Below are 27,707 nucleotides of genomic sequence, written 5' to 3' on the forward strand. Positions count from 1 at the left end.
AGTGGTCATTTAAGCTCTCCTCTAGCGCTGAGATTCTAAAACTTTAAGAAAACATCAGAACACTTTAAGAAAATGTCAAGAAACTGTGATAAATATCTAATGACTTTTTACTATATGCTAGGCATCTGGAAAATAAAGACAACTAATGTGCTTGCTCTCAGAGAACCTATAGTCAAGAGTAGGCTTCTTCGGGGTCAGGAAGGGATACTAGAGCTGAGTCTGAAAGGATGAGTAGGGATCACCCAAGCAAAGCAAAGAGGACATTGAGAAAGGAGGCAGGCCTTGTGCCCCAGCAGCAAGATTCTACTGGGAAAGGCCAAATGATCTAGACGTGAGAATGGAAAAGAGGGAGATGCAAATCACTCAAGATTCCCAAGTTACTACTGGGCTGTCTGGGTTCCTTCCCACTTTAGTCTGATCCCAGGAAGAGCTGATTTTCTACCCACTTGGCAGAACAGAGCCCAGAGGCCATGTCTTTGGCCACCATGTCTACTGCTTGCTTTCCACCTGGCCTTGGCTGTGGTACAGGTGTGCAAGTTATCCTTATGCTTTTGTGGAGATGCTACATAAATGTGGCTCTAAGGCAGAACTAGTCAGCTTCCCTCCCAAGGTGCTAGAATGCAGCAAGTCTCTGTCATCTTTCAGATTAAAAGCATCAGGTGGAAAACAGCAGGTCTAATGTATTATTTATCTCTTTGCAGCAAACAAATGCCATTCAGGTTGCTGTGATCTATCCACCATGCTGCTTTGCTACTTTGATTGCCCTCAAAGACAGACTCACATGAAAAAAGGAGAATATAGTCTATTTCTTGCCATCACATTGGAAAAGATGATTGGCTAGTCTGTGGCTTGGATTGATGGGAGGTGTTGGATAACTTGCCTATCCCCTCTATATTTCTGTATATCCTTTAAAAATTATGCTGCTTCCTAGCTACCTGAGAATGGTATGAGTACCTTTATGCCTTTGTATGTTCTGGTCCCTCTAACTAGATGTTCCTTTTAGACCTCTTTCATTGAATTTCTCCTACTAAGTTCCAGAAAGCCTTCCCTCCATCCCCACTCTATATCTGTGCCCTTATGCTTCTCTCCAGTATGAGCACACCCTAGGAACTGTGAATTTCTTGGCCTGTTCTTCCAATTAGACTGAAAGTTTCTAAGTCATCTTTGGGTTTACAGGGCTCAGTACAGAGTCTGGCATGTGACAAGCCCTCACAGGAATGCTCTTGGACTGGCTGATTCCAATCAATCTAGACAATATCTCTAAAATGTTTTGAGAATCACAGGCCTTCCAGGTGAAGTTTCAAATCATAGTTTTATCATAATATCTCAGGATTGGTTAAGAGTTGATGTTTCATAAATCGCTTCCACTATCTTATTGAAAGCTTGCAACAATCCTATGAGACAAGGAGTATTTACCCATTTTATAGGCTCTCTGGGGTAAGGAAGAACAGAAATTGTGATTGTTAAGACTATGAGCTCTGGAGTGAGAGTTTGACCATTCACTAGTAGTGTAGTTTAAGTGACTAAACTGCTTTGTTCTTCAATTTTCCCATCTGTAAAATGGGGATGATAGAAGTTTCTACATGTGAGTTCCCCAAAACAGTGTCCGGCACAGCTAAGTATTCAACAAGTGTTAGCTATTATTGTTAGATAACTTGTCCAAAGTCTCCTGACTACCTGCCCAAGAACCAGGATTTGGATGGAGGCATGCTATACTGCCAAGTTTAGTGCACACACAATTTCATCCCGCTAATGTTACTACTCTGCAGAGAAATGCTTATCACATGGTATCAGTAGCAACGTGGTACCAAAAGGAGACCTACCAAGACCCTCAGTTGTTGACCACCTCATTCATTCCACAAAGGAGCCCAAGAGAAAGGAAGCTACTCTCCCAAGGACAGTATTGGAACTTCAGCTTCTGGTTCCCTGTCTGCATAGTCAGGGCTGTTCTTCAGGGGCTCTGGCCCTTCTAGATGACTTTGACATGGTGAAAGGGACTCTAGGTGAACAGAGGCTCTGAAACAGAGACTGCCTGAGCTGGAATTCCACCCCTGCCCACTTACTATCAGGGCAAGTTGTTTAACCTCTCTGTGCTTCAGTTTTCTCATCTGTTTAATGGAGATTATAAAAGTATCACTTCATAGGATTGTTGTGATGGTTAAATGAGTTAATCCACGCCATGTAAAGTGCTTAGGACAGCGCTTGGCTGACAGCCAGCCCCAGAGGTCAAGTATTACTATCATTACTATGTTGCAGGCAATATGGCAGCCTCCACAGAGACTGGGCTATTGGCTTCTGGTTCTGAATCTGGAAAATTAGAGGATGAAAGTGGCTGAGGGATTTGTGAGAACAATTTTTTTCTTAATCAACATTTCTGTAGTACAAGCTGTTAGGCTGTGACTAAAGAAGATAAAGGGATCAACCCACATTTAATAGGTACCTAGTATGTACTAGGTAAAGATTTGGCATGTGTTACCTCATTTAATATTCACACATTACTCTACAACAAGTTTAATTATTCCCATTTTGGAGGTGAGTAAATTGAGGCTTAGGTAGTTTGTCATCTGCCCAAAATTATACAATAAATAAATAACAGAGCTGGGATTGAATCAAGGTCTGTGTTCAAAGTTCACGTTCTCCATGCCGCTTGCATTGCCTATGGAGGGGTGCGCTAAGGATGGCTCAGAGAGTAAGTTTTAAACCATCCAAGGCTTTTCTCCTTTAAGGCTGAGGCTATTTTCAATGATATTAAAGGTGGAAATTCAAAATCAGAACAGAATCAGGAGTAGGGTGTTGAGAGTCTGTAAGTTCTACGTATATGCAGATGACTTAAGGGAGTGGGGACAGAGCCAAGACACCAGGAGTCTGTCAGTCAATCAATACCATCCATCACCATGAAGGCTGGTTGTCATAGTAACTGGGGATAAAGCCCAGAGCTTGTTAGAATCCAGTGTCTATCTGTTTGGGTTGACTGGTTGGTTAGTGGGCACAGCAAAGGACCTGCTGGGCCAATCCAGACTGATTACTTGTAAATAAAGGACCCTTCACAATCAGGCTCCTGCCCACCTCTCCCTCTTCATTGTCCAGTCCTGCTCATACCCTGCAGAAATCTCCCTAACTCTGCAGAGTATGAGGAAAGCTTTGGAGGATGTTTAGCATTTTACAGGTTTGGATGCTGAACCACTGTGGATAGAAAGACAGGTCCTACTGTGGGTCAACCTCAGCCTATGGGCAGGACTCTGAGGACACATCATTAAAAAGATGCATGCTAGAAACTGGCTGTTGCAATAGTATGATGCATAGAGGTGTCTGAGCTACACTGAAGAACCTCAGATAGTCTCCTTAAATTAGAAATGGGGAGATGGTAAGGTTGCCTGCAAGAGTAGTAACTAAATGGAGATCCAAGGCTGAGTAAGTGTTAGCCAGGTGAAAAAGAGAGAAGGGGAAGGGAGCAGAATTCCAGGCAGAAGAAATAGCACATGCAAAGTCCCAAGAAGAAAGTGAGTATGGTGGGTCCAGGTATCTGCAAATATCTCAATATAGCCCAGCCCAGCACTTGAGTGGGGGGATGTGAACAATGAGGCTGGAGTTCTGAGCAGGGCCAGAGCATGCTCACTTTAGTGCTTCAAAGCAGTACCCTCCTGTTCTCACTGTTCATCTTGCATAGCTCCTGCAGCTTGACATTCCCTCTGTGTCTTCCAGGACACCAAAACAGATTCCTTTTCCTTGCTACTGATATGACTGTTCTTCATGGACAATCCTGGCGTAACCCAGTTTCAGGATTGTTCCCATTATGCACTACCTTCAGGGTCAAGTCCTCCCCAAGCAACGTCTGGCCTTGGGTGAAACTCTTGACACTCACCATGACCCACTTGCTGCTTCAGTCACTCCCTCACAACTCCCTCTGCTTGGAAAGCCCCAGCTCCCTTCTCCACCAGGCAAGCTCCTACTCCTATCCAATTTGGAAATTCAATTTAGAAAACTGGAGCCTAGAAAGTGGGAGGAACAGAAAAGGTAGGTGTCTCCCTCCTCTGTCCTGCTACTGTATTTGTTTCTATTCAAGAATTCATCACGTATTATTCTTATCTCCCAACTAAGTATTAGCTTATTCAGGGAAGGGAACTATGTATTTCATCCCTGTGTCCACAGAATGTCATGAGTGCTCGGTGAGTATTTCTTGTAGGAGTGGATGGATTGATGGGTAGATGGATGGAGATTGAATGGCGAGTAGGGTTTTCCTTTGAGGTTGAGGTTTTCCTGCCTCCTATCTTGGGTAACAAGGGAAAATAATCTAATCAGAGCCTTCCATAAAGAGAGTTGTAGGGACTTCCGGAGAAGATGGCGGCTTAGTAAGACGCGCGGGTCTTAGTTCCTCCTTCAGAAAAGCAACTAAAGAAACAGAAACAATACGAAACAGCTCCCGGAGTCACGACAGAGACCAAAAAGACAGCGTACCCCATTCTGGAACGGCTGAATGGGCAGGGAGAATCCGCTGCAGTGAGATACCCGAGGGGCGCGCGTTTTCCCGGCCGGGGCGGCTGGCGACTGGGGTCCCCTCCACGCACGTGGCTCCCCGGTCTGACTGGGAACGTTGGATAGTGGGGCCCTCCCGTCACACTTGGCGTCTGGGGCCAGCTGGGCAATTTGGACCGGCACTTCCCCAAGCCGCGGCGGCCAGCGACCCCCACCTCCACACGCGGTTTCCCGGGCCGACTGCCCCACAGGCAGACGAGCGCCATGAGTGCCACCTACTGGGCAGGAAAAGAAAAACAGAGCCCAGAGATTTCACAGAAAAACCTTTCAACCAGCTGGGTCCCACACCCAGGGAAATCTGATCAAATGCCCAGACACCAGCAGAAAATAATGGATGACGCTCGGAAAATTGAAGATATGGCCCAGTCAAAGGAACAAACCAATAGTTCAAATGAGATACAGGAGCTGAGACAACTAATTCTGAATATATGAACAGAAATGGAAAAACTCTTCAAAAACCAAATCAATAAATTGAGGGAGGACATGAAGAAGACATGGGCTGAACAAAAAGAAGAAATAGAAAATCTGAAAAAACAAATCACAGAACTTATGGGAGTGAAGGACAAAGAACAAAAAATGGAAAAAACAATGGATACCTAAATGGTAGATCAAAAGAGACAGAAGCTACAATTAGTGAACTGGAGGATGGAACATCTGAATTCCAAAAAGAAACAGAAACTATAGGGAAAAGAATGGAAAAACTTGAGCAGGGGATCAGGGAACTGAATGACAATATGAAGCGCACAAATATACGTGTTGTGGGTGTCCCAGAAGGAGAAGAGAAGGGAAAAGGAGGAGAAAAACTAATGGAAGAAATTATCACTGAAAATTTCCCAACTCTTATGAAAGACCTAAATTTACAGATCCAAGAAGTGCAGCACACCCCAAAGAGAATAGACCCAAATAGGCGTTCTCCAAGACATTTACTAGTTAGAATGTCAGAGGTCAAAGAGAAAGATAGGATCTTGAAAGCAGCAAGAGAAAAACAATCTGTCACATACAAGGGAAACCCAATAAGACTATGTGTAGATTTCTCAGCAGAAACCATGGAAGCTAGAAGACAGTGGGATGATATATTTAAATTACTAAAAGAGAAAAACTGCCAACCAAGACTCCTATATCCAGCAAAATTGTCCTTCAAAAATGAAGGAGAAATTAAAACATTTATAGACAAAAAGTCACTGAGAGAATTTGTGACCAAGAGACCAGCTCTGCAAGAAATACTAAAGGGAGCACTAGAGTCAGATACGAAAAGACAGAAGAGAGAGGTATGGAGTAAAGCGTAGAAAGAAGGAAAATCAGATATGATATATATAATACAAAAGCCAAAATGGTAGAGGAAAATATTATCCAAACAGTAATAACACTAAAAGGTAATGGACTGAATTTCCCAATCAAAAGACATAGAATGGCAGAATGGATTACGACCCAGCAATACCACTGCTAGGTATCTACTCAAAGGACTTAAGGGCAAAGACACAGATGGACATTTGCACACCAGTGTTTATAGCAGCATTATCTACAATTGCAAAGAGATGGAAACAGCCAAAATGTCCATCAACAGACGAGTGGCTAAACAAACTGTGGCGTATACCTGCGATGGAATATTATGCAGCTTTAAGACAGACTAAACTTATGAAGCACGTAATAACATGGATGGACCTAGAGAACATTATGCTTAGTGAGTCTAGCCCAAAACTAAAGGACAAATACTGTATGGTCCCACTGATGTGAACCGACATTCGAGAATCAGCTTGGAATATATCATTGGTAACAGAGACCAGCAGGAGTTAGAAACAGGGTAAGATAATGGGTAATTGGAGCTGAAGGGATACAGACTGTGCAACAGGACTAGATACAAAAACTCAAAAATGGACAGCACAATAATACCTAAGTGTAATGTAACTAGGTTGGAACACTGAATGAAGCTGCACCTGAAATATGTTTTTTTGTTTGTTTGTGTGTTTGTATCTTTTGTTTTTGTTTTTTTCTTTTTCCTTTTTATATATTTTTTTATTAGTATTATTATTTTAATTCTCTTCTCTATATTAACATTCTATATCTTTTTCTGCTGTTTTGTTAGTTCTTTTCCTAAATCGATGCAAATGTACTAAGAAATGATGATCATACATCTATGTGATGATAATAAGAATTACTGAGTGCATGTGTAGAATGGAATGATTTCTAAATGCTGTGTTAATTTCTTCTCTTTTTTTTGATTAATAAAAAAAATTAAAAAAAAAGAGAGTTGTAAACAAACAAAACTATAATATATAAATATGATGGAAAGTATGAGAAAATTGAGGGCACTATATTTGAGCTACAACAAATATGTTCACACGACCCTCATTAGTCTCCATATAGAGTTCATCATATGGGCCTCCTTTGTCTCATCTTAATAAAGAATAGTAAATACACAGTCCAGGGGCCATCATTCCTCCAATACCCTGCCTCTGACACCTCACTAATTGATCACAACATCTTCTGTCTGAGCCCATATTGCGTGTCACTCAGTAGCTGAGGGAGCATTTGCTTGTAAACCTATCTGCCAACCTTGGTGCTTTTTCAAATCTGCAGGTCTCTGAAGTTCACCCCTTTGAGTGCCATCGGTGCCAATGTGCTTGTTCTTGGCTCTGTGACAGTACTTAGGCTTCAGAACAGATAAGCACAAGTTGGTAAATTTAAACTTTAAAGTTTTCCCAGTTACAATTATCAGTCAATGGGTCAAACTGACCTAATACTATTTTTTAGAAATGAGTATTGAGACTAATATACCCTTAATTATTGTGAAACTATAACTCATTTCATTTAACTCATTTCAAACCTAGCTTCAAACCCAGCTTTGTGTCAAACCAGCTGTGTCACTCTGTACACATCATTTCAGCTCACAGTGTCTTGATTTCCTTATCTGGGATTCCTATTTGGGGATAGTAACAAAAGAAGTCTCAAGCCAAGAAGTTCCCTAAAGCTTTCAGTGAAATGTTAGGCATGTAAGGGCCCAGCTTGCTGCCTGCCACAGTATTAGAACTCAACGAATACTTGCTCTTTCATTTACACTTGGATAAATCATTGCAACTGTTTTATCCCACACCTGTCTTGGCCTTTATTACTCAAAACTGCCTCTAGCTTTCTCACTTGCATACAAGTTTGTTGATGTAAGGAAATGTACTAGGAACTCTAGTACAAGCAGAGGATCTAAAGTTCATTAAATGTTCATTCCTTTAACAGTATTTTTTGAACACCTTGCCACGTGCCAAGGCAGACCTGCTCATGCTGTCCTGGCATTTATAATCTAGAAGAGGAAAACTTACATCCCTGGCTCTATTTCTTATCAGCTGGGTGACCATGGGCAAGTTCTGGAACGTCTTTGAGCCCCTGTTCTCTCATTTGTAAAATGGAAATAATAGCTCCTTCTTCTTGAGGTTTCTGAGAGAATTAAAGAAATAAGTATATAGCTTAAAGCATAGTGCTCAATAAGTGATAGCTAGACTGTTGGTAACAATGATAATATTATTATTATTTTTATATCCATAGGATGGTAGGGCAGCAAATAGAATGTGTTCAATGTACAAAAGTTCGATTAAGTGGAAATCATGATTTTAAAAAGCCCATGTTGCAGATATCATATTTGTTTCACTTCAACCCTACCCTATGAGCTTCATCCAGGTTAAGTCATTGCAACTGGAGATAAGAAGCGAGGAGAGAAAGAGTGGGAAGCCAAAGCTCTTTGGTTCTTATTGGACAGAGGATCTCATGAGGATAAGCTAGAAAACAATGCAGGAAAGTATGTGCACACATGGAGGAGGGGTTGAAGGTAGGGGGAAGCCAGGAGCCCTGGATTCTAGATTCAGCCCTGACCCCATCTCACTGAACAGTCTTTGGTGCAGTCCTTTCTCCTGGTTGGTGCTCTAGTCCCTCATATTTAACATAAAAGCCCTGAGCAGGCATGTTGATGTTTTTTCAGACCTGCAGCAGGGCCTGAACAGGTCTGAATAGATCCAAGTTTCCACTCCTGTGCTTTAATTTTACTTGGGAAGATATCCAGCTAGTAGGTCATTGAGGCTGGCAACAGAAGAGGAAATCTCCCCACCACACTGAGTAGCCAGGGAAGGCCAAATGGCAGCTGTGATTGGAAGCCTGCATATGTCTCTCCCAACTCCATTTAGTATCAGCCAATAATTACCATCTCAATGAACCCTTCTCTAAGAACTCTCAGGGTAAACAGAACTTCAGCCTCCTCTCTGTACCTATCTTAAAGAAAAATGCCTCCCTAATGGCTATTGATGACTTTTCCTTTATATAAAATGACTAAATACATATTTATAGACAGTGGAGCACACCAGCAAAAGGCAGTGTTTTTCACATTTTTTGTCCACCCCCAAAAGTAAGAAATATATTTCACATCATGATCCAACACACATGCATATACAGCTAAAATAAGTTTCAATACTTAACTATGCTTTGTGTGATGCGCTCTCACATTTTCTATCCCTCTTGTATTTCATTTCCCTTGGTTAAATGCTGATCATGACCCACTAAATTTCTTATACAATCTACTAATGGGCAAACCTGCAGTTTGAAACTTGAAGTTTGAAAACCCTTAGGCAGTGATAACTCTAAGACATTATAGCATGTTGATTAAGATTACAGGGTCCATGAGTTTGACCCCTTCCTCCACCAATTAATAGCTACGTGACCTCGGGCCAGTTACTTTACATTGATGATCCTCAATCCTTCATTTGTAAATTGGTGTCTATAGTATTTAGCTTCGCAGGTTTCTGTGTGGATTAAATGAGATAGTGCTTTTAAAGGGCTTAACCCAGTGTCTGTTACCTAATAAATGCTTAGTAAATGTCGACAATTTTACCACCACTGCTACACTTTAAGTTTCTGGCATACAGTATTTCAAATGAATGACAGAATGTATGGAAAAGGAATGAATACTTGGAAAATGTGCAAAATCTACACCTGGAGAACATGGTTCGATACTGAGCCATATCAAGCTATTTACTTAAGCTCTTTGGACCTCATTTTCCTCTACAAAATTGGAGAAAACGATGATATAACTCCTTGTAAAACTATTAGAAGATCAAGTTGAATGTCAGATGTGAATGTGGTATGCATTGCAAATATTAGGAGTTATTATATGTAAATTTATTTTATTAAAACCAAGTACATTAGTTGATTCTAAGAACAAGGAATAAGAAGATAAACTGTTAGTTCACTTTGTGCAATGACCAATTCATCCATCCACATCCATCCCTTACCACAATAGATGATTATGACCCCCAAAAATCTCATCTCCTTCTATGAACCTCCCGATGAGAGAGACCAGGTATTAGTCATGTTGATATCTAGACAGTGGTTAATAAATGTTTGTTGAATGGAAAATCAAATAAATGAATGGAAAAAAGAAAGCCAGGGAGGAGGAAGGAAGAGTGGACTCAGCTACAATTAACACCACTTTTAGTGGGTTTTTAAATTCTGTCTCTGACTTTTTTCATATTCTGTTTTAGATGGTATATCAGCTGGAGTGAGGGCTCTTTCTAGAGGGTGATGATTAATAACAGGCTGGATACACTGATCTCTCACCGGAAAGGTCTTTCCAGGGGTCACTGTTATCTGGCATCCATCAGGAGCAGGTATGATGGAAACCCAGGCACTGCTTTGGTCAGAGTTGTTAACACTTTGAAAGATAGTGATGAGAATTCAAAGTGACCTTGATAAATTGGAGGAGTGGTTCCTCTATAACTGGATGAAGCTCCAGAGACAGAAATGAATGCCCTTGATCAAAAACATGGGTAGGTATGGGAGAAGGCATGATTGCTGAGGCTTCAAGTCTATGTCAGAAGTGTTGGCTTTTGCAGGCTGGTCATAATGATAATGATTTTCCTTCCATTCAAACAATGTTTCAGAGTTGACCAGTTGCAGTGCTCTGTGAGGTAGGTATTTTTATTATTTTAACTTTACAGATGACATTACAGTTAAGGTTGTAAAGTAAATAACTGGGAAGCTGGGAGTAATAAACATGGACTCAGAACAAAAACATAGTTATGGCAAGAATAGGTAACTTTTTGAATTCTTCCTCTATGTCAGATACTGGACTACATGCCCACACAGGTAGTTTCATTTCATATTCACAACAACCCATGGTAGGTACTATCATTGTCACCAGGTTAAGAAGATGAAACTGAGTCTCTCAAAAGTTAACTAATTTTCCTGAGGGTCATAGGGATAGTGAGTGGTAGAGACAAGATTTGAATCCAAGGAATCTGACTCAGAACCTATTCCAGCATCTGATATTTATTGAATGCTTTTTGGCGTCCAGACACTGCATTACAAGCTTTCTGCTCACTTCTCACAACCATTCTTAGAGGTAAACACTACTAATTCCTCCAGTATCGAGATGAGGGAATTGAGACTTAAATGTCAACTTTTTCAAGGGCACCACTCTACTATCAAATACCCTGCACTAAAAGGAAGAAATATCTATTAAACACTTACCATGTGACATGTACTTTGAATATGGGTTATTCTCAAATAAACAAACAAATCCTTGCTGTCGTTCCTATTTGTATCTTGAAGAAGCTGAGATTCAGAGAACGTTAGTACTTTGATCAAAGTCATGCAGCTACTAAATGGTAGAGAACCAAGGTCCACCCCTCAGAAGTGTCTCATTCTAAAGCTTGGACTCCTCCCTACCACATCACCAGTATATTCCTTCATTCCACAGACCTTGATCAAACGTATTACCTACTGACTCCACCTACAATTTTAATCAATAATAGTAACTACTGTTTGATTAGTGGTTTATTTATCTTTGTGCTTTTATGAATGTTACATTGGTTAATTCTCACAAGATAGCCATTTGAAGTGGATACTATTATCCACACATTAGTGATGGGAAAACTGAGACTCAGAGATGTGAAGTACTGGGTTCTAAGTGGCAGAGTCTACATGAAAACCACAGATCCACACACAGGACAAGAATTTTCTTCCACTTTCATTCTGTTTGCTGGCTTTGAGGAGGCCACAGAATGCTACTGGTTTCCTTCACAAGCAAAGCATCAATAGAAGTCATTTTCTGTCACGTCTTTCCAGAGTTCTTTCAAAATGGACCAAAATCAGAGAATCATGACCTTTTAGAGTCATGAGGCCTATTCATTTTACTCTCTATTCCATACAGCATTTCCATTACAGCCTCCCTGATAAAGGTATCCTGACAGACTTCCTTAGATTTTTAACTGATAGGAAGCATTCTACTCCATGCTGCATTTTGAGGTACCAAGATCATAGGAGCCAAACCAAATGTCTCAAGAAGTATCTATATTCGCCACAAAAAGGGATCTGGAGCAGACCCTTTATTCCAAAGGCATCTATGGAATATAATCCTTTCCTCATTTTGCATGTCTGCTTGACTGAGGGTAACCGCAGCAAGAGAATGGTATGTTGTGGTCATCAATAGTAGTGAGAATGGAGCAGAAGGGACAGTTATGGGTATTGAGAAAGTGACTGATGAGATGTTGGGGGGGAGAGAGTGAGGAGGTGAAAATTATTACAAGTTGTGAGTCCTGATAAAGGCATCTAGGATGAAAAGGAAAGAAACTTTAACTCAGAATACATTTTCACTTTCTAGTAATATGACTTTTCAGTCACTGTTCCTTCCTCAGTAGAAATGGGGAAACCTCTCCTCTCTCACAAGATCATTACAAAGATTAAGTGAGAAGATTGATGTGAGGGCTCTTATTATAGAACTTGGCACATTATAGCTATTTTTCCACTTCTCTATATTGAGTAAGCTGAAAGACTGGTGATCTCCAATTGAGAAGGAATTCAGGACAAAGGAAATTGGGGTGAGAAGGACATGCTGTGACTTCTTAGAGTTACCAGCTTCCTGAAGGAGATGCCCATAGGCATTTGGAAATATGGACAGGGATTCTGGAACAAAGACAGGATTCCAGATGGAAATGTGGGGGTCAGTCACATGAAAATAAGACTTGGAGGATAGGAAGAAACAAGGATGAAGATATATATCAAGAAATGAGTGTTGAGAACACTTTCAAGGCCATACCCACATTTAAGGGTCAGATGGAAAAGGAGAAAACTGTAGAAAATGATGGAGATTTAGTGGTCTGAGAAGTAAAACAAATTCAATTCAACAAGTGTTTGTGGTGCAACAAATATGGGCCCAGCTCTGTGCTAGGTACAAAAAGCACTCTGGGGCATAGAACTTATATGTAAAAGTTCAAGGTCTAATAAGAGAGATAAATACGTAATTACAATCAGCATAATGCATTCATTTAAAACATACATATTCTGGAGTCTTCTTGTTGTTTCAGAATCCCTACCCATATTTCCAAAGCCTGCAGGGCATCTCTATCAGGAAGCTGGCACCCTCAAGCAAACAAACCATATCCTTCTTACCTCCATATTTTGAGTGTATGTGTGTATTAGAGATGTAATTCAGAGGAGGCAGTAATTTATGCATTGCAATTTACACCTAGTCTATCTGCAAATTCTCTAAATTATGTTTTTAAAATGTATCCCAAATCTGTATATTCTTTCATCTCCATCTTGCATTCCTTACCTGTACGTCAGTAAGAGCCTCCTAACTGTTCTCCCTTCAGCTTCTGCCTTTGTCCCCTTGCCCACAGGTCTTCAGCCACACTGACCTCCTCTTGGTTCTCAAATATGCCATGCTCCTTCCTCTAACAAGGCCTTTTCACTAGCTGTTTATTCTGTCTAGACCACCTGCCCCCTTGTCTTTCGTGTCTCTTTCTTATTATTCAGAACACATCTGGGCTTGAATTTCACCTCTTCAAATAGACTTTACCAGATCATCCTAGCTGAGTGTCTCCTCCTCCTTTCCCTACAATTATTCTCTGTTTCTAAAATGTGCTCACGTTCTCTGTGGCTCTTATCACACTTTGTGATTATGTACTCGCTGATTCACTTCCTCAACAAAAATGATTAAGCCCCTGCTGTGTGCTGAGCATCGTTCTAAGCACTGTTCCCTCAGGGAACTTCCATTCCAGAAAGAGGAGATTGACATTAAACAAATAAATACAGAAACAACCTACATACTACATCACGAGTGATTTGCTGAGAATTAAAATGGGATGATATGATAAAGAGGCAATTGACTGACTCTCTGTGGAGTTGGCATTCATGTTAAGCTCTGAATAAGATGAATCCAGTAAGAGGGAAGGGCAGCCCAGACAGAGGAGACAGTTAATATGGGAAACCCTGGATATTAGAAGAACAGAAATGATGATGACAAAAACAAAAAAGAAAGGGTGACGAAAGGAGGGGGAGGAAAGAAGGGAAGGGAAGAGAAGAGGAAAAGAGAGGACTGAGGAAAGGAGAGGAGAGGAGTGGGGCGAGGAGGCCATCATACTCTTACAGTACCCAGGTGAGGGGATAGTGGTAATTTGAACTAGGAAGATGATAATCGAGATGCAGAGGAGGCCACAAATGCCTTAGAAACAAACTCTCTGATGTGGAGCAAGACGTAAAGGTGGAACCAAGGACGGCATCCCAATTTTTGGCTGCTTATTTAGTTTCCTCCATAGATCATGAGCTCCACACAAAAAAAAAAAGCGGGGGGGGGGACTATATTGGTTTTGTTTGCCTGGCCCATACCAAAAACTCAATAAACATGGTTAAATGAATGAATGCATGAAAAAGCAAACGTATGGGAGAGGGGGACTGAGGGATGTCAAGACAGGTTTCACAGAGGAAGAGCTGCCTGTACAATACGTGCCATGAAGGATGAGCTGAAGTTTGTCAGGTTGGCAAGACGAGGAAGAGTATTTGGGGCTAAGGGAGCAGCATATGCAAAAGGAGGCAGGAAGCGCACAACTCAAATAGAACAGTGTCACGGAACTATGTGACTTGTCCATGGCAACTTGGCAGATCTGTAACCAGGCTTAACTCCAGAGAAGCTAGAATAACTAATGTTAATCACTCTGTCACATCTTGATATAAAGACAAATAATGAGAGCTCCAAAGCAGTGACGAAGTAGAAAAAATATATATAAAGCCAGAAATTCAAGCCTAAAGCCATACTGTTTCCTACAGAGGATAGAAAGCTGTCAGTCAGAGGCCTTGGGGAAATTCTAGGATCCCGTTGAAGTCTAACATCCCCTCTCCAACATCCAAGAATTGCCGTGATTTTTGATGCATAGTTTCATGCTGTTTTGGGAGAGAAGCACTTTATCTGAAGGACATGGTAGAAACAAACAGCCTTGTGTATCCTCTGGGAGGAACCCAGAGAGGATCTGAGGGAAACCCAAGGACAAAAGATCCCCTCAGAGCAGACCAGCCCTTTGAGGACATCAATGTACACTACACAGGATGTTTCTTGGAAACAAGCATTTAATAGAATATAAATATTATTAAAGTCATATAAATCAAAGATAACGGAGAGGAAAAAAAACAGTGACAAAGAAAGACAGAGAAACAAGAAGAGAGAGATGGAGACAAAAAGAGAGAGGGAGAGAATGAAGTAGAGAAAGGCACCCAGAAAGAGAGAGAGAGAGAAAGAGGGGATGAGAAAGAGACAGAAAACTAGTCAAACATGGAAGAGAATTGCATGAATCTGCTTGTTAAAGGGAAAGAAAGTAGATGCTTTTGTTCTTTATAGGTTAATATGTAAATGACATTCTGATTTATTAGTGGTCTCCAGCAGATGAGGTGATGATTAGCACATTTCCATATTTATAGAAAAGCAACACTAACTTTCCAGACTTATAGAAAATCAGCTCTTCACAAATAGCAAATTGTGCTATTATCGACATATGGTTTTCTATAAACAGAGTTGAGGTAATTATCCCTGGGACAATTTGCTGGTGGGCTCCTTTTGAATATTAATCACATTGGAAGCCCATTTCTGCTGCACAGATTTTAAAGAGGAGGGGCCCCTTGATACCCCAGGCAATTAATTAGTAATCCCAGCAAAGACAGGAGCCCACAGGAGAGGCTGTACCATGACCACATGATGGAAAGAACCTGGGCCCAGGACTCTGACACCAGCATCCTGCAAAGTAATTAACCTCCCTGATGAGCCTCAGCTTTTCTATGGCTAAAACTTGGATCATATCAACCTCAAAGTGCGATCAAGAAACTTAAATGAAAATATTTGTGACAGCACCTGGAACCTAGTAGGTGTTCAACAAATGTTAGTTCTTTTTTCTTTCCCACATTTTAAATTATGGGAATACTTAAATTCCCATAATTCTTAAATTATTTGAATACCATCTTTCAGCCTTTTCTTTTTTACATTAATCCATAGTAAGCTATACATTTTATATCATGACCCTGTTCATGTACAAAGGTATTTATTTAACTGAGAATTTTTTTCTTGAAGCAATAAGTTCTCTTCACTGCCCACAATCCATTATGATATTTTCTGTTCTATTCATTTTGCTTTGTTGGGATTGAAAATTTTGTTTGTGAACCATAACCTGCAGTTTGAAAAACACTGAGGGGGGAGGACCATTTTTAGATTTGCTCACCACTGTAGCCTGAAAACCAACACATAATAGTTGCTCAATAGATGTTCACTAGATTATAAAAGAATAAATGGTCAAATTCATGAACTACCCTAGCCAGGAATCAGAATAATGTTCCCTCACAAACTCCCAGTCATTTTTGCACACTAATTATGTATTATTTAAGCCCTGTATTAAGCACCGACAAGAGAAAAGGGCCAGAAGAGACACTTGTTTTCAAGGATCTTGCTATCAAATAAAGAGAAAAATAATAGCTATTGGACAACTGGTTTTTAAGACTAAACAGTGTTGAATTTATTTGAATGTACTGAAGAAAGGGAGTGGCCAGCCTGGGCTGGGGCATGCAGGGAAACTACTTGGAACTGGGAATTTGAACTTGTCTTTGCGATATGAATAGATATGTCACCTCCTATTCATTCATCGACTAGGTCAGTGGTTCTCCTATTGCAGTGGGCATCAGAATCACCTGGATAGCTTGTTACACTACAGACTGCTGCATCTACACCCAGAGGTTCTGATTTAGTAGGTTTGGGACAAGGCCCTGAGAATTTGCATTTCCAACAAGATGGTGTCGCTGCTGCTAGACTGGGGCTCACTGCTCTAGGGAGGTAGAGGCAAGACCGCAAAGGCTGTTGATGCCATGCAACAGAGGTTAGAGTTTATTCTTAACCATTGGGGATACTAGGCAACAGAACACCAACAGATCTGTGAAACAGAATGATCACTCCAGTGGCAGCTGTCAAGGATGGGTTGGAAGCAGTGAGCCTTCCCCCCAAGAGCATTCAGAAGTTGAAGTAATTATAAGGGCAAGGAGAGAGTCAACCTGCGCTGTAGAAGTGGAGAGCGGATGGATGAGCCCTGCTCAGGAGAGAGTTGAATGGTCTTAGATGCCTACAGGGGTGAGGGAAAAGCAGCAATATGGAATAACTGCATTTCCGGCTTCACCGACCAAATAGAGGTTGGTCCCATTAGCAAAGAATCTACATTTAAAACAAGTTTTAACATTTTAAGTAAAAAAAGTCCTTAAAAATTTCTTGTTGTTAAAGAGTTAACTGTGGTAAAGAGAAAGACCATAATTTGGGGGGTGGGGATGGGGGGAGACAGGCAAGTCTGCATTCAGATCCTACTTGTAGTGCTTATTAGCAAGTGACTTCACCCTTCTGGAGCTCAATTCCCTGGAAACCATAACACTGATGCTACTTATAGGGTGGTCATGAGTACTAAATGAGATCACGCAGAGCTCACAGTCAGGGTTCAGAGAACTGTAAACTGTGTCCCAGTGCATGTGTTAGCCACTGTGCGCTTAAAGCTTCGGCTCTACTTACCAAGCGATTTGACTTTTACTTTGTCAAACACCAGGATATACTCATAAATACCACCCATTGATCCAGACGTGATGTAATGGGTGCCATAGTCATTGATGAACTTGGCGTACATGCCATAATTGTACTGCTCCGGCAGCTCCATTAGGGACTGCATCATCCCCTCATCCAGCACGATATTGTTCCTCCTCATCCTGAAATGGGCAGTCTGTACCTTTGTGAAAATTCTCATGAAGCCGTATCTCTGCCAATGACAACCGCCATCAGATGAAGGAAAAAGAACAAAGCAGGGTATCACTTTACCACATGAGCTAATGCAAAAGGTCAGCACTTAGGAATTGTGGGAAATATTTATATTTACATATAAATATAAGTATAATGGAGTATTATTATATTTTACAAGCATGTGTGAGACACCAGTGTGTATCTGGCTGCTTCTCTTACGCCTTCATCGTCGCTGCCCAGGTTAAATTCTCATCAACTCTCACCGTTAGTTACCACGACAGCCTCCTCCCTGTGTTCTGACCCCTGTCCATTCCCGCCTCCACACTTCTCCCAGCTCTAATCAAAGCACTGCACTGGACAACCTCCTACACAAATATTGTGTACCCATTAGAAATCATGCTTTGGAATGTCTTTGATGAAATGGTACAATGCCAATATTATTCATTAATTTATTGAATAAATAGCTGTAGTGTCTATTTTGTCCCATGCGTTATGCTAGGTGGACCTACTCTTGAAGGAGATGGGGCCCTACCCCCATGGAGCTTACATTTTAGTGGTAATCTTGTATTATAAATTATTAAGAAAAATAGGATCCTGCTGTAGTAAAAAAGAAATAGGAGCAGGCGATTTTGGATCGGTTTTAGAGGAAGAGGGTTTCCTCCAGGGAGTACAGACCTTGATCCAAAGTGATAATGAAAGTTTGAAGAGGTCACCTACTTTTGAAATAGGCCCCATTAAATACAGCCAGACCTGAGAATAATACTTCCCGTTCAGACGAACAGTTAATTCGTTGCAAAGCTCCAGAACTCTGTTGAGTAGGTTAATTTTTATAACTATATCCTCTTTTTGTAACAATTTTTGAACCCCAATTACATCCACACAGCTCTGGTATCAATGTTGTTGAGGCATTTTGGTAAATTTCTAATTAGTACAATAAAAGTTCTGTGGCTCCTCCATCCTCATCACTCCCCATTTTCCCTGCCCACCCTGTGTTTCAGCTTCAATCCCAGATTTGTGCACAGCATTTGCTTATCTCCAGGCCTCTGCACCTGCTGTTCCCAATGCCTGGAACTCCCTTCTGCCAATCTCCTCTCCCTTATGCCATCAACTTGTACTAGTCTTTAGAGCTCAGTTTAGATACATGTCCCTTCCTCAAGGAAGCATTCCCTGACTCCTCTGGATAATCAGCACTTAGTGGTGAATGTTTGATAAATAAATGAAAGACCTATTGAGTATGGCATCCCTCCTATTTATTTGGAAAAGCAAGGCTTGCTTTAGAATTCTTCCAAGTCTAATTTAGAGGGCCTGGCTATTTCTCTTTAACATATTATCATTCTAAGTATTTCCTTATATGCTCCAGGTACCCGTGAAAAAGGATGGGGTAAAGTGATAAGAGTTCTAGCCTTATTGCTCGATTTTATTCCCTTTGTGATGATTCTGTGTGCAAAAGCATAATAAGAAAAACAAACATGATTACTACTCATCAGACATTTCCAATTACACCAGCAAATTAAGGTTCAATTACTACTGTACTTTTTAATGCAATTAAGGTAATACATGTTCAGTGTAGATTATGGAATACCATGTGACATAGCATTATGTTTTAATACCTTCTCGTTATACTTTTCTAACTTTTTCAAGAGCGTTGAGTCCTCTGACCCAGATACACCCCCTTCCACTGTTAAGGGGACGCCTGAAATGCCTATGCCGGCGGTCAAGCCAAGTGACACTGAATGTTCATTTTTTATTTGTGAAAGAACATAATTTGCATCATCATACAGCTCTGAGGAGATTCCAGTATCAGCCAGGGCCTGAAAAGAAACAAACAGATGCTTGGGCACACAGAGCTTCTCTTCAATATTTAAATCTTTCCTCTGTACAATATCTAAAGTTTCAGATTGCTGTAAACAATTCTGTTAGGCTCATCCAGGCATCAGACAGGTATTCACTAAAATAAAGAAATTGCAGCAGTGTTCTTAACACAAAGGTGGTAATGCTAAAATATTTATTTATACACATATAAGCATAGAACGATGGTTCTGATAAAAACTCTATATTGTTCTGAGCATGAGCTTGGTTCTGGCTGATTTATTCTTCCTTCTAGAGAAGCTTGCTTACCTCCATGGTTATGAGATACAGAAGGCCAGTTCTGGGTGGGGACAAGAGAGGAAGGGGCAAAGGACGCTGGTCTGATTATGATAGTTCTAAGCAGTGGTATGCTTTAATACCATTCACAGATGTTTTGGTTATTTCATTCCAGGCACACTGTACGATTACAGCTTCCTGCCAGTGTGAACTCAGGCATTGTCTTATGATTTTCCTGAGCCAATGAAATAAGCCTTAACAGTCAGTGAGTGGCTCACTCTGCGATCGTCACAGAATGTGCTAAAATGGATCCTCCATCAGTTTGGATCCCTGAGCATCTAATGACAAACAGAATTTCTTTTCCACTTTAGGATAAACAAGTCACATAAGTAAGATACTATTGTTTTCAGCCACTGAGACTTGAGAATTCTTTGTTACCACAGCCAGCCTAATTTATCTTGATCTGGACTTTTCTGAAGCTTAGGAGAAAGGTATTCTGTATGTCTCCTAGCTTGGCTTACCATAGACCTGATATGGGGTGGCGTAGGAGTCAGGGGATATAGGGAAATGGGGCACAAACTTCTTAAAAGCAAACATCACGAGCCTGGCCTTATCCTCTGTCAATAAATTTCTCTTGAGAAACTTGTGGGGAAGAGGGCTGTGCTAGATAATTGCTTAGAATGGAGGGATTCTGCCCTCTCTCTCCATAGATACAATATGTAAATGTCTGATGGCCATTCTCAATGCCATTTAACCTGACCTTAGTTCAGATGTATCTGGGTTTGAGGCGCGTCTCTGCCACCTACTTTGGCCCTGACCCTGACACTTTTTCCACTAGGTCTCAGGCACACACACACACCGTAGCCTTGGTTATAGGCTATAAGTGCAGAGGACCTGCTCTTGAATGAGATGGAGCCCTGCCTTCATAAAGCTTACATTCTAGTGGAAATCTTTTACTATTATGTAATAAAGAAAAACAGGATCCTGCTTTTCTTCATTACATAATAAATGTAATATGGGATTACATCATGGGATAGGACCATGATGAGAGTTTCAGATTAGTTTTGGAGGAAGAAGATCATGTTTGGTTATTACTTCAAGGTAATATAAACCTTGATCCAAAGTGATAGTAAAAGTTTAATGCAACAATGATAGTATCTATCCCATTGTTGTTATAAGGGAGAATATGTGTGGAGGTAGAAGGTTGACGCGTGGTAAGCAACTCAATAAACTTTGCTGCATGGGCATCACACCCAAAGGATGAGAGTAAAGAAGTGAATGGCCATGAGTAAACTCTGGGACTGATTGTGAGCTACTTGGTGTAATGTGTGACCAGGAAACCACAGAATTTTAGAGGTGGAGAAAACTTCAGGATCTCCAGCAATTTATATTTCTAAACAGCAGAGACCTTCCTTCAAACAAAGTCAGATACAGAAAACCAAGATGTGAAAGTGATTGGTGTGAAGGTGCTTTTGCTGAAGAGGGGCAGAGGTCTCAGAACGCTGCCCAGCCATCCTCTCTCCTGCTCCCCACTTTACAGATGAGGAAACTGAGGCTCACCAGGGGTGGTGAGCTGCTCAATGTCTTATTTAACTCTAAGAGAGCCATGCCTTGAAAACAGGTCCTCTGAGTCACAGTCCAGTACATAGGGCCCCTGATCTATCTTATTGATTTTGGCATAGATGCCAAGATCCAAAGGGTGGATGGCCACATTTGTATTACACCTCTCACTGCCCTTGTGCCTCTCAACACCCCTCAGCACTGAGCATCTATTGGGGAGGGGGTGTAAAGAGGCCTCCAGTCACCAGCACTCTGTATTGGAAATAAAAGCTTCCAAAGCAAGGCGTCTCCACCAAGAGGCCTCTCCTTCCTTGCCACCCACCCTATAGTGGCCTGTGAATGTCCCTGTTCAGACTTACTTCAAAATGGTACTGGAGAATGTTGTAGGGTTTCCGGAAGTACTTCTCATTGTCTCCATAGTAGAGACGCTCACAGGTGGGGTCGTATCGAAGCTCCCTCCATTCCCCATTGTAAACCATCTCACACTGGCCCCCGAAATAGGTGGCATCATACACACTTTGGACGCGTTCCTGGGTCAGGATATTATACCTAAATTGAAGAGGCAGCTTCTGGGAGAGAGCATTGGAACAGCCAGTGTAGCAGAGATTATCATTCCCCAAAAGATGTTGGGGCAGGTGTGTCCAGCAGTTGCTCCTCAACCTGTGTTCTGGGGTTCCTTGAGGTACCGTAAGGACCACTCTGAATAACAGTGGGTGACTGAGTGGGCTGCGGCCCCCAAGCACTCTTCAACAAGAGCATTCAGCCACAGAGGCGGCGTCCCTACACACACGTTGAATCAATTAGAGAGGAATGCATGCAGCAATCAAGAGCCAGGTGTGGAAGCTTGGCTCTCCGCACCCGTTTCCCAGCTCTGCCAACTTTAGCTGTGTGACATTGAGGGAAATCAGTCAGTCACTCTGTGCCTCAGTTTAGTCATTTGCAAAAAGCAGTTAAGAATACTACTTCTCTCATGGGGTAATTGTAAGAGCCAGTGAGTTAAAACATGTAAAGGAGTCATAACAGTGTTTAGAACATATTAAGTATTCAGTAAATGTTATCGTTTTTGTTACGGTTGGTGCAACTTCAGAAAAGGGGTCTACTGCTGAAAATAAGTTTGAAAATTTGAGGGTTACTCATAGTGCTAAGGTTGAAAGTCTAACCTCAGAAAGGCCATTGCCTTCTAGGCAGCATGGAATGTCAGAAGCTGCACAGTTTGAAAGCCAGAAAGAGTCCTGTTTAATTTCCAGCTCTACTACTTATGCTATGTGAGTTTGACACATTCTAGAGTTCTCTTAAGCTCCATTTCCTAGTTTGAAGAACAGGCATAGTAATACTTTTCATGATTTTTATGCAGTCTGAGTGAGAATATTAAAGTAAAGCCCAAATGAGGTTGATAATACACGTTAGGCACTCGACAAATGATATTTTTTCCCCAGTCCAATATTCCTTAAGAAACATTTTCCCATCTTTCCTCTTTGAGGTATTTAAAATCTGTCTGTCCATATTCCATGTTTTAGGCCACAGAAAAAGGTGAAATAATGTTAATCAGGTGAATCACAGTTTTATTTTTTTTCTAAAAATGAAAAGCTAATTGAACAAAAACATTAAGAATTAAGAGTTCTAAGACCTGATCATTGTAGCTTCCTGAGTTGGAGGTAATAAAAGTATTATTTGTCTCTGCCTGTCAAACTCCTATTCAGCCTTTGAGACCCACCTCAAATGTTGCCTCAAATGTGACCTTCCTTGATTACCCTGGACAGACTTAGCTGTTTCTTCCTTATGTTCCCATGGCATTCCGTTCTGGCATAGAACTTATGTGGTTGTTTATGCCCTTTGTGAAAAGGTGCAAAAGATGAATAAATAAAATGTGAATAAAACCTACCTCAAAGGAATAAATGGGTAATTACAGTGCACCTGGCATATAGTAGGAATACAGTGTGTGTTTACTTTCTTCTGCTCTTCCTTTCTCCATCTCTTTCTTCATATTAGTGGAAGTGAGGTAATAATAGCTATGATGAATTGAATATACACTCTGCCAGACATTTAGCATACATTAGCTTTCAACTTCATGACAATTTTGCAAATGCGGAAATTGATGCCCAGAAAAATTAAGTAACTTGCCTAGTTACAGCTGGACTTTTTTCCCTAGATCTTTTCGACACTAAAATCTGGGCTCCTTTTCTTTCCATTTTCCCACCCACTGAATATGTTTTTGCCTGTAGCTTATAAATACAGGCTCTCTAGCCAAATAAAAACCCAAAGGAGGCACATAGGACAAAAACTGTGCGACACCACTTATAAGAAATGACTAGAGATAGTAAAGCAACAGAGATAGAATGTAGATTAGAGGCTACCAGGGAATGAGAGGAAGGGGGAAGGGGAAGTATTTGGGAAAGAAAAACCTCAAAGGAACCTATAAGGATAAGTAAAGTCTACCTGTATATGGAAAAGCTGGTGTTAAAACTTCCAGTGGAAATGAAAAAAAAAAATAGAGAAACTACACATTTTGAAAATCTATTACGCAGAAATACATATACACAAAAAAAATTATGTGTCTAAGGATGTTTATCGCAGAATTGCTTATATGAGAAAAACAACAGCAAACGACCTAAACATCCTTCAATAGGGAACGGTGAAATAAATGATCATAGAATCATACCACAGAAGAAGGGCCAATTTTTTTTCTGTAGAGGGCCAGATAAATATTTTAGGCTTTGTTGGCCATCAGTCTCTGTCACAATTACCTTACTCTGCCATAGTAGGGAAAAAGTTGTGCTCCAATAAAACTTTGTTTACAAAAAGAGAAAGCAGGCCAAATCTCAGAGTTTGCCAACCCTTGTTATAGGACACTATAGTGCTTATAAAGGAAGTACAAAACATGAGGGAAATTTTCAAAACATATTAAGTGAAAAAAAAGTCACACGACACTATATATAGTATGATCACATTTATGTAAAATATACCTACGTGTATAATATACAATAGGTAATATACACATAGGTAAATTTTCTACACAATGCATATTATAAGTACCTTTTCTAGAGGGTCTGGAGTCCCCACACTAAAGTATCAACAGAGGTCGACTCTAGGAAGGGAAAGGAGAGAGGGGTGACTGGGTGGGGTGTGAGTAGGGGAAGATGAAGGAAGGCTTTCAGTTTTTACCTTAAGCTTCTGTAAAAACAAAGTAAAAACTTGGAAATGCTTAAGGGAAAAAAAAAGATACCAGGAAAGCCCTCTGAGATCTTGAGATGAAGAGAAGAACCATCAAAATGTCAGCTGATGGGGTGGCGGGGTCGCCTTCTACTGATTTTAGCATTCGGTGTGTGATTTTAGCATTTGGTGTGGGCAAAGGCCCAGGATTCAGGAAGTGTATTTGAAATGCTCCTGAATGAATCACACAAGAGCAGGTCCTGTTGTCTGGGACCTTTTTCTCAAGACCTCAATATTTCATACATCCACTCTGTTCGTTCTGTAGCAACTGCAAAATGAAGAAGAATTGGGCGGGTCACAGTGGCTCAGTGGCAGAGTTCTCGCCTGCCATGCTAGAGACCCGGGTTTGATTCCCAGTGTCTGTCCATGCAAAAAAAAAAAGGTTTAACAAGAAAAATCCCTTTGATTCATTTGAAAGCAGAATTTGATCATCTTTTTTAAAAAAAAAAAAATTGATGTGTCTACATGACTTCCAAAATTCACATCTTCTTGGTAGGTGGACTGTGATCTCAGCGCTATTATGAATGAGAACTACACTTCCAGAACACTCACCTGGCCCTGAGTGGGTTGCAACATGGCTGGATTGCTTTGTGACATTTACTAAATCCACCCCCTTCCCTTTCTTTATCGGTAAAGATTCATTTGGTAATATTGATTTGTTTCAGTTCAACGAATATTCAGTAAGGAGTTATTATAGGAAAGGCTCTGAAATAGGGGCTGAGGAAACTAAAAAGATGAGTCAGAGGTAATCTCTGCCTTCAAAGACTTCATATTCACGTTAAGGGACAAGATACAAAGTCAGAGCGGCAGGAATCTAATCCCAGAATGTCACCATGGGCCAGGTAGGCCCTGTGAGGGTTCTAGAGAAGCAGAGATGAAGTTCTTGGCCTGAACAGATGGACACTTCACAAATGTCCCCAAACCTGTTGAATAAGTGCTCAGGAGCAACGGGAGGGGACCAAACCAGACTAAGCAAAGTCAAAGGGAGGGGAGCATCAAGAAGGCTTCCTGGAGGAGGTGATGCCTCAGTAAGGAGTTAGCCAGGTCACGAAGATGGAAAAGCCATCCCAGAAAGAAGGAACTAAATGTAATGGGGCTCAAAAGCAAAAGATTGTGATGCATTCAAGGAACTGGACTTGCACACGGTGCAAGTTGAATAAATAGGATTTAGGATCAAGGATGATTTCTCTCAATAGATAAGGAAATTATGGCCTGTGAGGTTTAAATAAACAGTCACAAAGTCAGGGTTCAAACCTGTCTCTGTCTGACCCCAGAACCCATTTTCTTTTCCTTGCATCACACTGTCAGGCATGATAACATAAGCAACTGCTGTGCAAGGCAGAAGGTGAACATGACTATTGAAAGTGCATTTGGTCAGAGAAGGCTCCATGGAAGATGTGGCTTCTTAAATGGGCCGTGGATGTGGAACTGGGGTGAGAGTAGAGAAGAGTGGGGATGGGCAAAAGAGAGGAGGACCCAATGTTGCCTGGGTAGACACTGGGCAAGACATGCCAGAGGGACAGTGAGAGCCACCTCACAGGACGCACTCCAGAAGAGCCCTCCAGAAAGGGACACTTCTGTCCCCAAAACTAATACTCACGGTTGAAGGTAAATCATTCCCTGCATCTGAACAGACAGAAGGCAGGGACTCACCCCAAGGCCACATTTTCTGCTCCTGGAATTGGGTAGTATTGGTTGCATTCACTTTCAATGCCCCTAACATTTTCACAGTCATCCTCGTCAGAGCCATCGAGGCAGTCCCTGTCTCCATTGCACAGAAGGTGGCGTTTCAGGCAGCGACCTGAAAGTGAAAGAGGTTGTGGAAGTTTTCAGATCTTCCCTGGACTCTTCCTTCTCTCTCATGACCCCACATCTGTTAGCCCCAGTCCCACCCATTCCACTTCTGAAGTAGCCCTTAAATCTTTTCCATCTTCTCTCCTTACTGCCTCTCTTTTCCCTCCCACCTCATTATCTCCCACGCGTAGCCTCCCAGCAAGTGCCCTGTCTCCAGCTCCCACCTCTATAACCCAGCCTCCCTGTTACAGCCCCCGTGGTCTTTCTAACATCCTAATACTACTGGCCATGTCAACCCCTGCTCTGTATTCTCCAGTGGCTTCCCATCACTCTTTCAAATGCCACATGCCTCAATGACCCATCATCTCTCTCTCTTCCAAACCCCTGACATTATAATTATTCTGGGCTGATTCCTACTCCCTGAATCTCTGGGCTTTTGCACATTCTCTCTCCCTGTCTCCCAGCAAACTCTTTCATTTTTCAAGTCGCAGCTCAAGTAGCTTTTGAAGCCCATCCTGGCTCCCAAAGCAGATCTGGGCACCTTCTGCTGGAGAGTCTCATTGGATTACGTACATATGCCCATTACAGTGGTTATTGCAAGATTTTGTAACTGACTTTTTTACAGTTCTCTCTCCCAAACAGAATAGGAGTCCCTTGCGGTTATTTTTACATCTTATATTACCAGCAAGTAGCCCAGTGCCTAGCACAGAATGTGCCCGATAAATATTTGTTTATATTTGCTAATGGATGAAGGGGTGACTTGTACCTTTCCTAAATGAATCAAACTTGCATCAAAATTACTTGTGCCACTGGCTTAAAATGCAGATTCCTGGGCTGAGCCCCAAACTTACCAAATGGCAAGCTATAGGGGAACGGTTCAGGCAACTGTATTTTAGTAAGTTCTCCCTAGTAAGTGGTTTGCACTTTAAGTTTGACAGGCACAGCTGTTATCCCGCTGGAATGCTACTCACCTGTCTCCTTACACTGGAAATCCTGTCCACACTGTGCTTGCCTTAGACAAGCTGTGGGACTCTGACAGCTGGCTTGATCCCAGATATCACCACTGCAGATGGTCCCCCCAAACTTGTTTGGTTGCAGGAGGCTCCGGTGTCGGTACTAAATCAGATTTTTAAGCAGATTTATTCATTTTCAATCACTCAAGATTTTGTGCAAGCAAGTCTCAGCTCAACATGAGGAATAGCTGTTAATGATTGAGAATTGCCTAAAAAGCTGACTTTTGGGGGGAAGAGTATTCCTAAATTGTGGTGTTCAAACAGAGGTGGTGCAATTACCAGCTAGAATATTGCACAGGGCCTCTAAGCATCACATGAAAGCCTTGAACAAAATATTCATAGATTCTTCTTACTTGCTAGGAAGAACTTCAGTCTTTCCTTCTTAAACTAGTTGATTCCCATTCAGCTTCCAAAGTGATGATTTGGGCAGTAAGAGAGGTGAGGTCCTGACC

At 41.3% G+C, this 27,707-nt stretch overlaps 1 protein-coding gene across 1 annotated transcript in view; it reads right to left on the minus strand.

Moving 5' to 3' along the window:
* C8A (complement C8 alpha chain) overlaps positions 1-27,707 on the minus strand; it is a 76,521-nt gene that overhangs the window by 16,252 nt on the left and 32,562 nt on the right. The window contains exons 3-7 of the mRNA XM_077149518.1: positions 27,214-27,358; positions 26,102-26,249; positions 21,598-21,787; positions 19,204-19,404; positions 17,372-17,612 (exon numbers count right to left, since the gene is read on the minus strand). Coding sequence (XP_077005633.1) covers positions 17,372-17,612; positions 19,204-19,404; positions 21,598-21,787; positions 26,102-26,249; positions 27,214-27,358 — 925 coding nt within the window. The remainder of the gene's footprint in view (positions 1-17,371; positions 17,613-19,203; positions 19,405-21,597; positions 21,788-26,101; positions 26,250-27,213; positions 27,359-27,707) is intronic.

Source organism: Tamandua tetradactyla, chromosome 2 (genome assembly GCF_023851605.1).
Source record: "Tamandua tetradactyla isolate mTamTet1 chromosome 2, mTamTet1.pri, whole genome shotgun sequence".
NCBI classification, from domain to species: domain Eukaryota; kingdom Metazoa; phylum Chordata; class Mammalia; order Pilosa; family Myrmecophagidae; genus Tamandua; species Tamandua tetradactyla.